Here is a 14,583-nt window from a genome sequence, read left to right on the forward strand (position 1 = left end):
AAGTAAACAGCCAGAACGGACATCCCTCTCAGACACACAAAAGAAGGGGCATAATTATTTGTTGCTTCATTTTCTTCTTTGCTTATTCTTTTATAGCAGACAACACCCTTCAGAGAATTGGCAATAGACTGAAAATTAGCTGCGGTTCAGGGGGGGAAAAGCCTCTAACCCTTCTACTATCTCATTTCAGCATCTTGCACATTAGAGGGATCTGGTGGTCCAGAGCAAATGTTTAGCTGGTAGTTGGTTTGCCAGTTTCAAGCTTTTTGGCATTTTTTTTTTTGCCTGTGGTTGCAAAATGTTTGCATGAAATGTTGGTAGTGTTTGAGGTGTTATACCAGTTTTTCTCAACATTTTATTGGTATGTACCCCTTTTAAAACCCTGTACTCACCAAGTACCCCTAGAATAGTATGTATTATCACAAGTACCCCTTGACAAATATATATTTAATCGTAGTACGTGATAATTGTTCTAAACAATTTCCAAGCATTTACTATTGCTTTTATTTAGCTAAAACACTAATTTGGTGTTGTTTAAATAAGATTGATCATTTTCTAAAACTCTAAATTTGTTATTCTTGGTTAAGTATGTCAAGCCCGAATACCCCCTGGAACCATCAGAAGTACCCCCTGGGGTACGCGTACCACACATTTTGAACCTCTGTGTTATATGACCACATCAAATGCTATTCAAGCTTTGTAGTCAACATAAGCTTTTACACTGGCAAGACTAAACATGAAAACATATGAAGATTAAACATGAAAATGTATCGAGACCTCATGGACAGGAACAAGACTGATTTGCACAGGTATTGTTGCCCTTTCACTTGCTGCACCTATTTATAGATCCTCATGTCCTCCCCAGCAACCTCCAACTACCTGCCCATACTGCCCATACCGCTCATCCTCACTCAGTCTGCAGACACACCTACTTACTAAAAACTAACAACCATGGCAGCAGGCATGGGGCCACATGCAATTCAAGTTTTCTCCTAGAAGATAATTTGTTATCTTCTGTTCAAAATAACGTTTCAGCACTCTGCAACTGAAAAAGTACCAAAAATTAGGTGAAAAAAATTGTCAACACAATTGTGAGTATTTTGTTGCTTGCTGGTGGCTTAAAAGGCATTTTATTAATACGGTGTGAAAATATTACCTAGGAGAGAACTTAGGAGAAAAAGTGAATTGAATAAGGGCCATGGTATCCTACTGGCTGAGCGACTTGGTTTACTTGAATTTTAAGATATAAGAATAGGAGGCACAACAGAAAGTGCAGGAGGTAAGTGATCTTACCTTTTCTTGGTACTGCCTGCGGGATGAGTCCAATGATTGGATTAGAGCTGTGGCATGTCCAATGAACATGGCATAGCATGTAGCACCCACTATCATGCTCAGCATTGTCAGCCAGATATCAGACATACTTTCTGGGGCCTGCCGCCCATAACCAATGCACAGCATGTGGCTCATAGCCTTAAACAAGGCAAAGGAGTACAACTCACTCCACGAGTCATTCTGTGAGGAACACAAAAACACAAGTATTAGTTTCCTATATATCAGTGCTGCCCATCTAACCAAGAGTAAAATGGGCATCTGTACAAGAAGTCACCTTAGTTTCATCAGAGGGAAAGTGCATAGCTCATTTCCTTCGTGCCCGTGCTGACGTGGCATGGATGAAGCATGCCACAGATGTGTAAATGTATGTATAGTGTGAAAAACATGGGCCTCATGTATTCAAATATCCATGTAAAGAGGCATGCTGCAACCATGTAGGAGCGAGCATCAATAAGGTGCACCCACAAACATGTGCAAACACTGTGTCCCATACACATGCATTACTTATTAGCGTCTCTCAGCTGTGTCCCCACATGACCGTATTTATACATACAAACCAAGAGACCCAACTACAGAGACTGCTTCGGACACACATTACCCCAAGTAGCAGAACGGAGGGACATCACTTGGGCTGAAAGAAGAGACTGAGAGAAAGCAGGGAGCATGATGCAGACAGACTGTGCAAGCGGGGAAGCAGAGACTTGACCCTGCTATGAATGCGGACAGTACAACAATAGCAATATTTCATGTAGACAGAAACAGCATATGATGCAGGGAGAAACCCAACACTGAAGGAGAAACCATTAGACCTGTAGGTCAGGAGATGGCTGTAAAGGACACAGGAATGACAAACAAGAGGGAAGGAAATGGCAATAAAATGGAGTTGGAAACATAGCATGTAAAGAAATCACAACAAGGGCGCAACAAGGAGAAGAAGTGGAGAGGGGCAGAGAAGAAGAGAGAGAAATCTATTATTATTCCTGTGCTGAGCCATGCAATTTTAGCTGACACACACACCAAGACACTGATCCCTCTATCCTGGCCCTCCGTGGGTTCTCATGTGCCAGTTTGCGGCTGACTGGCACCGTCCTTCTGCGCTACTGCCAAGTTAAAACATAATGGCACTTTCAAGGACTATACACGAGGTCAAATGGCAGTCTACAACACTGAAAAATATCACATTTAGGAAACCACCATTAAAAACCCCATAAAAATAAGCCAACAAGCTTGCATTAGATGTTAGGATAAATATCCCATGGTAACGGATTCAAGGTGAACCCTAGAAAGTGTCCCATGATTGTAAATGCAATGCTGGAATTTACACTAACATCTGCTGCAACCATCACAAGATCTGCTCTTCTGAAAATCCTGATTTATCACCAGACATGCAACCCTCCTGATACACGTCTACATCAGAGCACTACTAGGCTGCATGTATCTACATAACTTGCCTATGGAAATTCTGTTGACCACTAACAGGACTCACAGTAATGTTCTCACCTGCAAATGTGCCAGGAGCAGCGCACAGCTGCCGAAACCAAGATTTTCCAAAGAGCAGATTTTCTGATAAGTGGAGCTGAGGTGTGTGGTAACCACAGTAATACACCTGAGGGAAACCTGAAGAGAGGAACATCACTGACTTCTCTTTAAAGCTAAGTATACACTTACGATTTCCATCTGAAACAAGCAGGAGCAATCGTTTTGCCTATGGATAATCTGGTATGTGTGCACAGATGTCCTCCGCAGTAGTGATCCATTTGGTCAAATCACTATCCCTCAATGCCTACTGTTCGCTCATCTTCCCCTCCCCCCATTTAGCAGAATACACTATCAGGAGGGAGTTGCACAAGCAAACAATGCATGGTCAATTCCACTTTAAAGCATACTTTAAAAACATGACACTGCCAGCATCGTAAAGAAATTGACATGTTTATTGCATTCTGTTTGCACATTTAGGTCTATGCCATAGCCAATTCCTGCTGTTGTGTTTTGTCTTTTGCATGCGTGGGTGAGTCCATCATGCCTGTGTAACTCAATCCTGTGAGTCACACTTTGGAGCCCCAATGCTGTACAGATGCATGGTTAGGCAACATCTGAGCAACCTGCTCTATCTCTATGGAGGGGGAGGAGGAATGACAGTGCTAGGTAACATGGAGCAATTTCCGTGGGTTAAGGAAGGAAGGGAACAATGGACTGGCCTCAGTTTTAAGATTTGACATGCTGGATCATAAAGAGACCTTGGTGGAGCTCGGAATACACCAGCGTCACTGTAATGCTAGAATCTTGGCTGAGACAGCCTGACTGGTTGCCTCTGCTGAGTACAGCCTAGCGTTAGTACCAGCCTTTAGTGCTCTTGTACACTACACGCCGATTTTTACGCGATTTTACATGCAATTACGATTTGTGATTTATAATTGATACTGCATGCTATGTTTTTCTTCTTGTGTTGATAGCAACCAGGGAAAATCGGAATCGCAAATCGGATTTGCAGTGTGCAGGGGGCCTCAGTCACAGAGGTCATTTCTTATCAGTTCATTAGTTGCAGAAAGCAAACAAGAGTTTTATCCCTTTGAGAGGATTCTACAATGTCACCACAGATCGCTATGTATTTGTTATGTGGTTTACTTAAAACGTTTTGTTTAGTGAAAGGTATACCTTCTTCCTATACACCAGTTGCATAAAGCACCATCTACACAATACGATTCTTTGTGCGATTCGATTACGATTCTATTTACGATCCTATTAAATCCGACATGTCTGATCGGGATTCGATTCGGACATGTCAGATTTAATAGGATCGTAAATAGAATCGTAATCGAATCGCACAAAGAATCATATTGTGTAGATGGTGCTTTATGCAAACGGTTTTTAGGAAGAAGGTATACCTTTCACTAAATTGTATCGTGTAGATTGGGCTTTACAGCTATTCTGATCTTTTGGATGCAAATAGTGCCATTGTAATGCCTGGAACAAGAATGCAGCTAGTGGAGTGAGACTGAAGCATATGACCCAGATTCACTACTTGTTTTGGTTTAGTGGTTCAGATAGTATAAAAAAATCAGAGTATCAGCACAACAGACAGGCAATCAGCAAAGGCTTTTAAAAGGAAGTCAGAAATGAAACCTTTCATATCCCTCTATTTGGGTAACCTTTGAAAAGACAGGGAGCAAAGTCACCAATGGCGATTTCTATATACTGCACACCTCCGGTTTCCTTTACAAAGTCATATAATAAAAGCAGCAACATTTTTTTCACAGGAATCAAAAGCTCAAGACAGTTTCGGCAGTCTGCACCTCTGTTAAAAATACCAGCATTGTTGTATTGTTCTGTAGATTCATTTCTGAGAATGACTAAAAAACAGATCAAAGACAGAAATGAAAGGACAAGGTTTACATTCACATAAGCCGCACGCAGAAAGAGAAGTCTCATGTAGAATAATGGAGGAGTGCCCTGCACATCTGACTCCATGATTACACTGGCTGACCCACTGCAATCATTTACCCAACTCCAATGAAGTTCCTAAGTGTATCTGTAATGAAGGGCATTCCTACTTTGTGGCATGAAAGCAACCACACAATATTGGACTTTTTATAGTGGCAAGCATCATGTGTGTCAGGACATGCCCCAACTTTCCAGCCACATTGCAGCCTCAAGCTGAGCAGAACAATGCCACATTGCCTCAGCATTGCTTAGAGTTCTACTGTCAAAATCAACTCTACTTCCTAGGTTCTTAATTCGTAACTTAAGGGCCAATTCACACAGAAAGCTGCACCACATGGATAGCAGGCTGTTCGTCCATGGATCTGCCACCTCCTAATCTAACGGATAGAGCATGCAGACTCGGCAGTTGTTTGGCAATTGCACAGATGAACTGCCACATGCAACTCATGCCAAGCAGTGTTCCATTGAAGAGCCTGTCCACACTTGCCTCAAATGGTATAGTACCGAGTTAAGGCCCATTTCCACTAGCCGCGATGCGTTCATCGGATTCAGCTGCGGGAGTCTCCTGCTTGTCTTGCAGAAGTCCAGATGTGGCTGTGTACTAGCGCTATGGGAATCGGATGAGCGCTGCGGAAATCGTAATTATCCCGCATCACACTGCAAAAGTAAATTCACGTAAATGGCAACTACTCTATTGGCTTGCATTAGTTTCAGTTTGCATGTGGTGCAATGCTATGATCACGTCGCGGCTAGTGAAAACGGGCCCTAAATGCTGTCCAAACTACAACTGCACGACCTGGGCATGTGTAAGCACAGGGGGATCTAATTAGTAAAGAAGTACTGGTTTCTGATACAAGCTACCAACCATGTGAATTGGACCTAAAGAAAGAATTGGTTAACACGAATTTCCAGACAAATCTAATTGTATATCATTCTGGACAATGTGCAGAAAGGTTAGGCATTGTAGATGTTGCCCATGTTTCCCCGTTAGGCAGATAAACCCACCCATGGGCAACACTTCCTGACTAAGACCAAAATGGAGCTCAATTCACAAATGTAAGAGTGACCATGCAGGGTGCAATCTGACTGTACAGGCTTTGTACAATCCTGCCAACATCTGTATTACAGGAAATCCAGCAGATATAGTGTAAATTGGATATATTGATCAGGTACGCCCTTATACCACATTAACATAGGCTGAGTAAAGCTTGTATAGTCGAATTGTATAGTAAATTATACAGCCAGCATTAAAGAGGAACTCCAGTGAAAATAATTTAATATAAAAAGGTGCTTAATTTTTACAATAATTATGTATACATGATTTAGTCAGAGTTTGCTCATTGTAAAATCTTTCCTCTCCCAGATTCACATTCTGACATGTATTACATGGTGACATTGTTACTGTGGGCAGATTATGTAGCTGTTCTGGCTTTAACAGACAGCTATAAACAGCCATTTCCTGTGTGTGTCATTGTTACATTGTGGCAGTTTGCCCAGAGTACCGTACGGTACCAGAGCCTCTTGTGGGAGGGGTTTCAGCACAAAATCAGTCATACAGCGCCCCCTGATGGTCTGTTTGTGAAAATCATTATATTTTTCATGTAAAAGTGGGTATCAGCTACTGATTGGGATAAAGTTCAATTCTTGGTCGGAGTTTCTCTTTAAGCTTGGTTTAGACGGACGCTTGCACATCATTTACCGCTGGCCACAATGATTGTCAAGTTAGTGGGCAGTGCCAGTACCATAGTTTCCTGCCATTTGCACAAGCGCCAGATTTTTATCCCGGGGTTTTCCCCGTCATTTGAGCCAACGCTGGAAGCAACAGGTTGCTTCCGGGGTCGTTTATTGCTGCACCTCTGTGTCCCCCTGTGGAGGTGAAAAACACTGATGGCTGCTAAAAGCCGCAGAAAGCAGACAAATGCTTTTCTGCAGGCCTGTCTGGCCTTGGGGCGCGTTTCCACTTGAGCGGAAACCGCCGCGAATCCGCAGAGTTTCCCCGCAGCCGAATAGTGCGGGGAAACTCTGCCAAAGGGAGTAATGGTAACGCCGGCCGAATCGCTACCGCTAGCGATTCGGCCGGCTTTTCCATCTGAATCGGCGCGGGAGGCTGCGGATCCCATAGCCGTGCATGGCACGGCTGATGGGATTCGTCTGCTTTCCCTGCAGACCTGGAAGAGTCAGCTCGCGTCTCGCAGACACGCGCCGCTCTAATGGAAGTGCGCCCTTACAGTTCTCATACAGCATCTGGGGAAATGTCTTGGTCTGGGGCACCTGTTCCTGTGACATGTGTCAGAAGTGGCATATCCCCTCACTTATTGAAGATTCCCTCTTACTTTCAGTTGTGTCCCGGTAACAGGCAGTGAATTAAAAATCTCAGCATGGGCATAGGCAACAAAAAAAAACACTTACAATAAAGGTTTTTTTTTCATCAATTAAGATAGAAAGCTGTGAAATTATCAAAATCACATAAGAAAAAAAGTTGACAATGTTTGCAAGGGGACATGTGACCTACATCAGTGTTCTCCATCCCAGTCCTAAAGGCCCACCAACAGTGCATGTTTTGTGGAAATCCACAGATGTAGGTAACCAGCTCTGCTGCAGCACTAATTACCTCACCTGTGAATATGTGCAATTTCCTGCAAAACGTAATGCTTGTGGTACTTGAGGAGACGGTTGGGAGACACTGGAAAAAGAAGACAACTGGTAGAGACCAGATAGGCTTTATCTTTTATCCTGTAACTCACATCTGTACAGTTAATCATGCATTTGGCTGCTCTTTACCAAGAGTATCTCTTTTTTTATGCCAAAATTCTTTTAAACCAGCAATACTATGAGATTTAGGCTTGACTCACACCATGTCCACTGTCCTACATTTTAGCAGACAAACACTGGGGCTGAAAACACAGGCCCTTAAAAAGCCCTTCCTAAATAGTACTTCTAGTTAATAAAATATAACTTTTAATAGGTTTCTTAAAAATGAGAATTGGGCCATACAACCACCACCAAACATATAGTGTAACGGTGTGAAAGACAAGTAGTTCCAATCAGATGGACTGCCACAAACACCCTGACAGTATATATCAAAGCATTGTATACATATAAATGGTAAGGTTATCAAATTGTAACCCTTTTAGGTGATCATCCAAGTACTATAAGTCATAACAAGACTAGTTATAGTACATATGAAACAGACACACAAATTGGTCTAATAATTCAATCAAGGTGCACATATCCAAGGTAATAGAAATGTATACAGTATATCTGTGCCACCACGATATGGAAAGACCCAGATTGGTGTGCCAAAGACACAGAGTATCAGTGGGCTGGCTCTGACTTGGGCTATAATCTGTATCACTATTATTATGCACTGTTAAGCACTGCACCTTTTTTATTTTCCTGATGAAGACTAAATTATATTAAGGTCGAAACATGTTGAATTGTGAGGGGTGATGTTTATGTTAAGGGGGTGATCTCTTTGGCACACAAATCTGGGTCTTTCCATATCTTGGTGGCACAGATGTACCATATACATTTCCATTACCTTGGATATGTGCACCTTGATTGGATTATTAGACCAATATGTGCGTTTGATACACACTGTCAGGGGCGTACGAGAGAGAACAGCGCTGGAGACTTGGGCGCAGGATACAGCCAGTGTATGGCTGAACCTGCTGCCGCACAAGTCCGGGCCGCGTTAATTACCATTCCCTCTCCAGGCCGCCATGGATAGTGGGGGAATGAAAAAATTCGGCTTCCAGCTATTGCTGGAAGCCGAATTATTGTTTTAAAAGCAACTTCAGCTCAGTCTTCTGACAGCGCTGAAGTTACTCCCTGTGCCTGTGATAGCCGTAGTTCCTATTACGGCCTATGGTGGCGCTGGCTGCGCCCAAGTCTCCTGCGCTGCTGCACTCAAGTCTCCAGCGCTAGATTTATCGTGTTCGTGTCAGGGTGTTCGTGGCAGTCCATCTGATTGGAACTACTTGTCTTTCACCCCCTTACACTATGTTTGGTGGTGGTTGTATGGCCCTATTCTCATTTTTGAGAAACCTATTAAAAGTTATATTTTAGGTACTATAAGTACTATTTAGGAAAGGCTTTTTAAGGGCTTGTGTTTTCAGTCCCAGTGTTTGTCTGCACATATACCCAATCCTAGCTTCCTTAGCTTAGTGTTTTGTGCTGCATTTTAGCAGACCAGGCAGTGGAATGAAAACGAATGGGCTAGTTCAAAATTTCCTTGTTTCTCATTCCATTTTTTGTCCATTAGATAGAAATCTAACATACATTTTTCCATTAGATGAATTGCAACCATCTGCTCTGAGGAGGCAGTGGACCCTGCAAAGGACACTGCCAGTTGTACAGTGCATCTAGCAAAAAAAATGGATCTGGAAGAATCACTCATTGGGCTCGATTCACAAGCCATGTTAAATGCGATCACTGGCGTGATAAGCTTAGCGCGCATACAGGTTTGCTTGCGTAATAGTAAAGGTTTGCACGCATTAACTTTCCCGTTCATGTACTAACCCATATATGTTAGCGTGTGAACGGGAAAGTTAATGCACGCAAACCTGTACGCGCACTAAACCGCGCGCTCAGCTTATCTGGGCCGTGATAGCATTTATCACGGCTTTGTGAATCGAGCCCAGAGTGTGAAGCCAGCCTAAAAGAATATAAGAGAAGATTTAGCTAAAACGAAATTGACTACGTACCACCATCTTGTTGATGGACACCCAGCAATTACTAGGGAAGTCTTGGAGCATTGGAACCAGAAACTGAAGGCATCCATCCCAATGACACAGCAAGAGCATCATAGCAATAAGGTTAAAAATCCTCATCACTGCACTAGCCAGGTCATATGTCATGTGGAAAATCTGCAAAGAGACAACAGTAAAGCAAATGAGTAAAGCAAAAGAAAAAACACTTTTGCAGACATAACCCTGAATACCTCTTTATAACTCTACCTTAAACACAATACAGGTTTTAATTGATCAAGTAATGCATTATAATCATTGCAAGTTTGGTAAATCAACTTCAAGTAATGCGCTCTCTGTCCAGTGCAAACTGTAAGAATGTTCTGAGAATGATCTGTACTGAATGCTCCTTACTGTACATTCTGATGTACTGTGATCGGAAATATCTGCAACATAGGGGTTGATTCATTAATGGTAACGCTGCGTAACAGCGAGAGTTATCATCTGCTGTTATGAGCGCTATAAAAGTAAGCGTTTTAATTACTGTCATTGCAAGCTACAAGCCCTATTGGCATCATAGCGTGCGTAATGGGGGACCGGGCAGTCAGCGTGCACTATGCTGCTAAATTGCAGCATAGAGAACGCTATCAACATAACCTGGCTCCGATCCTCTCGGCATCATAACTAGCGGGTCCAGTCATATTAAGGGACTTGATCCCCGCACTATGATTGACCCAATAGGCTGTCTGTCAAGTGATGTCATAGGCAAATTGGGACGATGGTAGGCACCTTAAGGGTGCATACAAACAATTTTAATTGGCCAATGATTGACCAATTTTATCACCTCTGTGTATTATGAGAGCCTACCTACACAATCTGTTCATCTTATTCAAAGTCTGTCAGCCCCCTACTACATGGAGGTGGTAAAATGGGCCAACTAAAATTGTATTGTGTGTGCGCACACCTCCATTTTCTCCTAGGAAATAGTTTTTTTTTAATCTGTTTAAAATAACCTTTCTGCACTCTTCAGTTGAAAAAGTACCAAAAAAAGTTTCCTAGCAATTTCAAAACAATTAACCTCTTTCCACTAGAATTCAGCATCTTACATTACACTGGTACCAACACAGCCAAAGAATTCCAAATGATGCAGGGTTATTGAAAGCAAAAGGTATTTCTCCCTTTACACCTACCTCTAGAGCTCACACTATTTTCCTCTCAGTTTCTCTCTCTCTCTCTCTCTCTCTCCACACTGAATGTGGCAAATACAAGTGGTTTAATGGAAGGGGGCACCTGCCATTTCCATCCGCTGCGTTTGCGTCACTACCCTGTCCGCCAGTATTTCTGCCACTTTTCTTGCTGCCCGCGGCGTCTCCACTCATCCAGTAATCATAGCGCTTCCTGTTAGCTTATATAAAAAAAACTAACAGGAGCCCTATGCTTCCTGGTTATCGGGACCAGTGGGGATGGCATGAGCCGGGACGCATCTTATCGGGAAAGGTAGCGTTTTCCATGCAACAGGAAGCTGGCATTGTTTCCAAATTGATTTTGCAGCATCAGGTCAGCATTTTGCATTTGCTGTCTGGCGACCACGTCGTGCAGTTGCTTCCCATTTGACAGTGTAAATGCATCCTATTAGTAACATAGGACATATTTGCCATGCATTTTGCGTGTCATTGCATTTCACTAAATACAGAGTTTTCGCCTGCAATGTGAACAGGCCCTAAATAAAAAGAGCTGAACTTGTGGAAAATTGAAGTCTCAAAATAATTTAGGCTATTCCTTATAATTATATATATGCAGTCACTGGCCCCTTATTTAGCACCTTACTAGTACGGAGCAGGGCTGCCTTCAGAATTGCCCTAATTCTTGATGTCATAGATTGAACAATGTGTTGAAACCATTCCTCAGAGATTTGAGTCTACATTGACGTGATCATATCACAGTTACTGCAGATTTGTCAGCAGTAAATGCATAATGCAAATCTCCCATTCCACCACATCCCAAAGGTGCTCTGGTGGACAGAGATCTGACTGTGGAGGCCACTGGGGTACAGCGAGTACACTCAGGTAGGCTGTACACTGTCATGTGTGGATATAATGTGGGGAGTACGGTGTCCAGACACTATTTATTATTATTTATTTATATAGCGCCAACGTATTCCGCAACGCTTTACAAAGTACAGTAAGACAACACGGGGAACATAGGTACAACCAAAAATGTACAGCAGAGTCTCAAGCAGCACAAATATTGCAACAAAAACAGTAAACATTAGGAGGATGATCCTGCCCTTGCGAGCTTACAATCTAAAAAGATATACTCCCTATATACTAACTATATTCCCATTATAACACTCACACATGACACTGTACCCTAAACATTAATCCCACACATTACACCTGAACATATCCCACTTATTACACCCACTCATATGTCTCAAGTGTGGGACACACTATGTGCGCAGGTGTAATGTAAAGGGTACAGTGTCATGTGTGGGTGTAATCTGGGGAAGGAGAGTGGGGAAGAGTTTCACCAGTGTAGGTTTAATATGGGGGAAGAAGTATTAAATGTGTGGTTGTAATGCTGGAGGTGCAGTGTTAAATGTGTGGTTGTAATGTTGAGGTGCAGTGTTAAATGTGTGGTTGTAATGCTGGGGATGCAGTGTTAAATGTGTGGTTGTAATGCTGGAGGTGCAGAGTTAAATGTGTGGTTGTAATGTTGAGGTGCAGTGTTAAATGTGTGGTTGTAATGTTGAGGTGCAGTGCTAAATGTGTGGTTGTAATGCTGGGGATGCACTGTTAAATGCGTGGTTGTAATGTTGAGGTGCAGTGTTAAATGTGTGGTTGTAATGCTGGGGATGTAGTGTTAAATGTGTGGTTGTAATGTTGAGGTGCAGTGCTAAATGTGTGGTTGTAATGTTGAGGTGCAGTGTTAAATGTGTGGTTGTAATGCTGAAGATGCAGTGTTAAATGTGTGGTTGTAATGCTGGGGATGCACTGTTAAATGCGTGGTTGTAATGTTGAGGGTGCAGTATTAAATGTGTGGTTGTAATGTTGAGGGTGCAGTATTAAATGCGTGGTTGTAATGTTGAGGGTGCAGTATTAAATGTGTGGTTGTAATGTTGAGGGTGCAGTATTAAATGTGTGGTTGTAATGTTGAGGGTGCAGTGTAAAATTTGTGGTTATAATGTGGGGGGCGCAGTTTCAAGTGTTTGGATAAAAGTCTGGTGCAAAAGTTGACGATGCAAGGACTGGGGAAGAGTCTGTGTGCATGGATAGGGAACTGGCTAATGGACAGAACACAAAGGGCTAGATTCACAAAGCGGTGCTAACCCAGTTAGAGACTTTAGGCGTGATAACCATTGCACCACGCTGGTGAAAAGCCAGTTTAGGCGTGATAAGTTTAGGCATGATAAGTTTAGGCGTGATAAGTTTAGATCGCACGCAAAGCAGCACCATTTAACTCTATGCGAAGTGCACCAGACTTTGCTAGCGCAAAACTTTTGATCAGCTGTGCACTGCGGTGGTAACCCAGTTGGTACTTAAACTTATCACGCCTAAACTTATCACACCTAAACTTATCATGCCTAAACTGAGTTTAGGTGTGATAAAGGGCTTTTCACCAGCGTGCTAACTGTTAGCACCGCTTTGTGAATCAGGCCCAAAGAGTTGTGGTCAATGGATCATACTCAAAATGGATGACTGTTAGCAGTGGGGTCCCACGGGGGACTGTACTGGGTCCAGTACTCTTCAATTTATTTATTAATGATCTATTACAGTGCTGTCCAACTGGCGGCCCTCGGGCCGCATCCGGCCCGCCAGGCCTCCTGCTGCGGCCCGCTCGTCTACGTGAGCTGCAGGCATGGCTTCCGCTATGGGCGCCATGCCTGCAAACTCCTATCGTGCACTCTGCTGTGTCCCCCGGCTGGTGCTGCCTCAAGCTCAGACCTCACAGATCGCGGCGAGTGCGCATGGTACCTGCATGCACGGAGTACGTGACATGCGGAAGTGACATCATTAGTCACTTCCACATGTGAAGTTCCTCCGCGCGGGTGCTATGCGCACTCTGTCTGCTTCAGTCGCCGTGATCTGTGAGGTCTGAGCTGAGGCAGCGCCAGCGGGGACACGGGACGGGAGAGGACAGCGCTAATCATAAAGGTAACGGGCGAGGCACTGACTGGACACATCACTATCTAACTTGGGGGACACCTGTCACTACCTCAGCTGGAGGGCACCTGTCACTATCTAACTTGGGGGGCACCTGTCTATCTAACTTGGGGGGGGGCACCTGTCACTACTTCAGCTGGAGGGCACCTGTCACTATCTAACTTGGGGGGCACCTGTCACTATCTAACTTGGGGGGCACCTGTCACTATCTAACTTGGGGGGTACCTGTCACTATCTAACTTGGGGGGGGGGCACCTGTCACTACCTCAGCTGGAGGGCACCTGTCACTATCTAACTTGGGGGGCACCTGTCACTATCTAACTTGGGGGGGGGGCACCTGTCACTACTTCAGCTGGAGGGCACCTGTCACTATCTAACTTGGGGGGCACCTGTCACTAACTTGGGGGGCACCTGTCACTATCTAACTTGGGGGGCACCTGTCACTACCTCAGCTGGAGGGCACCTGTCACTATCTAACTTGGGGGGCACCTGTCACTATCTAACTTGGGGGGGGGGGGGCACCTGTCACTATCTAACTTGGGGGGGCACCTGTCACTATCTCAGCTGGGGGGCACCTGTCACTGCCTCAGCTGGGGGGCACCTGTCACTATCTAACTTGGGGGCACCTGTCACTATCTAACTTGGGGGGCACCTGTCACTATCTAACTTGGGGGGCACCTGTCACTACCTCAGCTGGAGGGCACCTGTCACTATCTAACTTGGGGGGCACCTGTCACTATCTAACTTGGGGGGGCACATGTCACTATCTAACTTGGTGGGCACCTGTCACTACCTCAACTGGGGGCACCTGTCACTATCTAACTTAAGGAGGCACCTGTCACTACCTCAGCTGGCGGGCACCTGTCACTATCTAACTTGGGGGGCAGCTGTCACTACCTCATCTGGGGGGACACCTGTCACTACCTCATCCGGCCACACCATAGCATCACCGCCAGCCT

At 44.1% G+C, this 14,583-nt stretch overlaps 1 protein-coding gene across 3 annotated transcripts in view; it reads right to left on the reverse strand.

Moving 5' to 3' along the window:
• Positions 1-14,583, reverse strand: part of HCN2 (hyperpolarization activated cyclic nucleotide gated potassium and sodium channel 2) — a 219,051-nt gene that overhangs the window by 37,280 nt on the left and 167,188 nt on the right. For 2 of the 3 annotated variants that reach the window (XM_068234059.1, XM_068234057.1), the window contains exons 3-4: positions 9,480-9,641; positions 1,294-1,512 (exon numbers count right to left, since the gene is read on the reverse strand). In XM_068234059.1, coding sequence (XP_068090160.1) covers positions 1,294-1,512; positions 9,480-9,641 — 381 coding nt within the window. The remainder of the gene's footprint in view (positions 1-1,293; positions 1,513-9,479; positions 9,642-14,583) is intronic. The other variant, XM_068234058.1, reaches the window with a different exon arrangement.

Source organism: Hyperolius riggenbachi, chromosome 1 (genome assembly GCF_040937935.1).
Source record: "Hyperolius riggenbachi isolate aHypRig1 chromosome 1, aHypRig1.pri, whole genome shotgun sequence".
Taxonomy (NCBI): Eukaryota; Metazoa; Chordata; class Amphibia; order Anura; family Hyperoliidae; genus Hyperolius; species Hyperolius riggenbachi.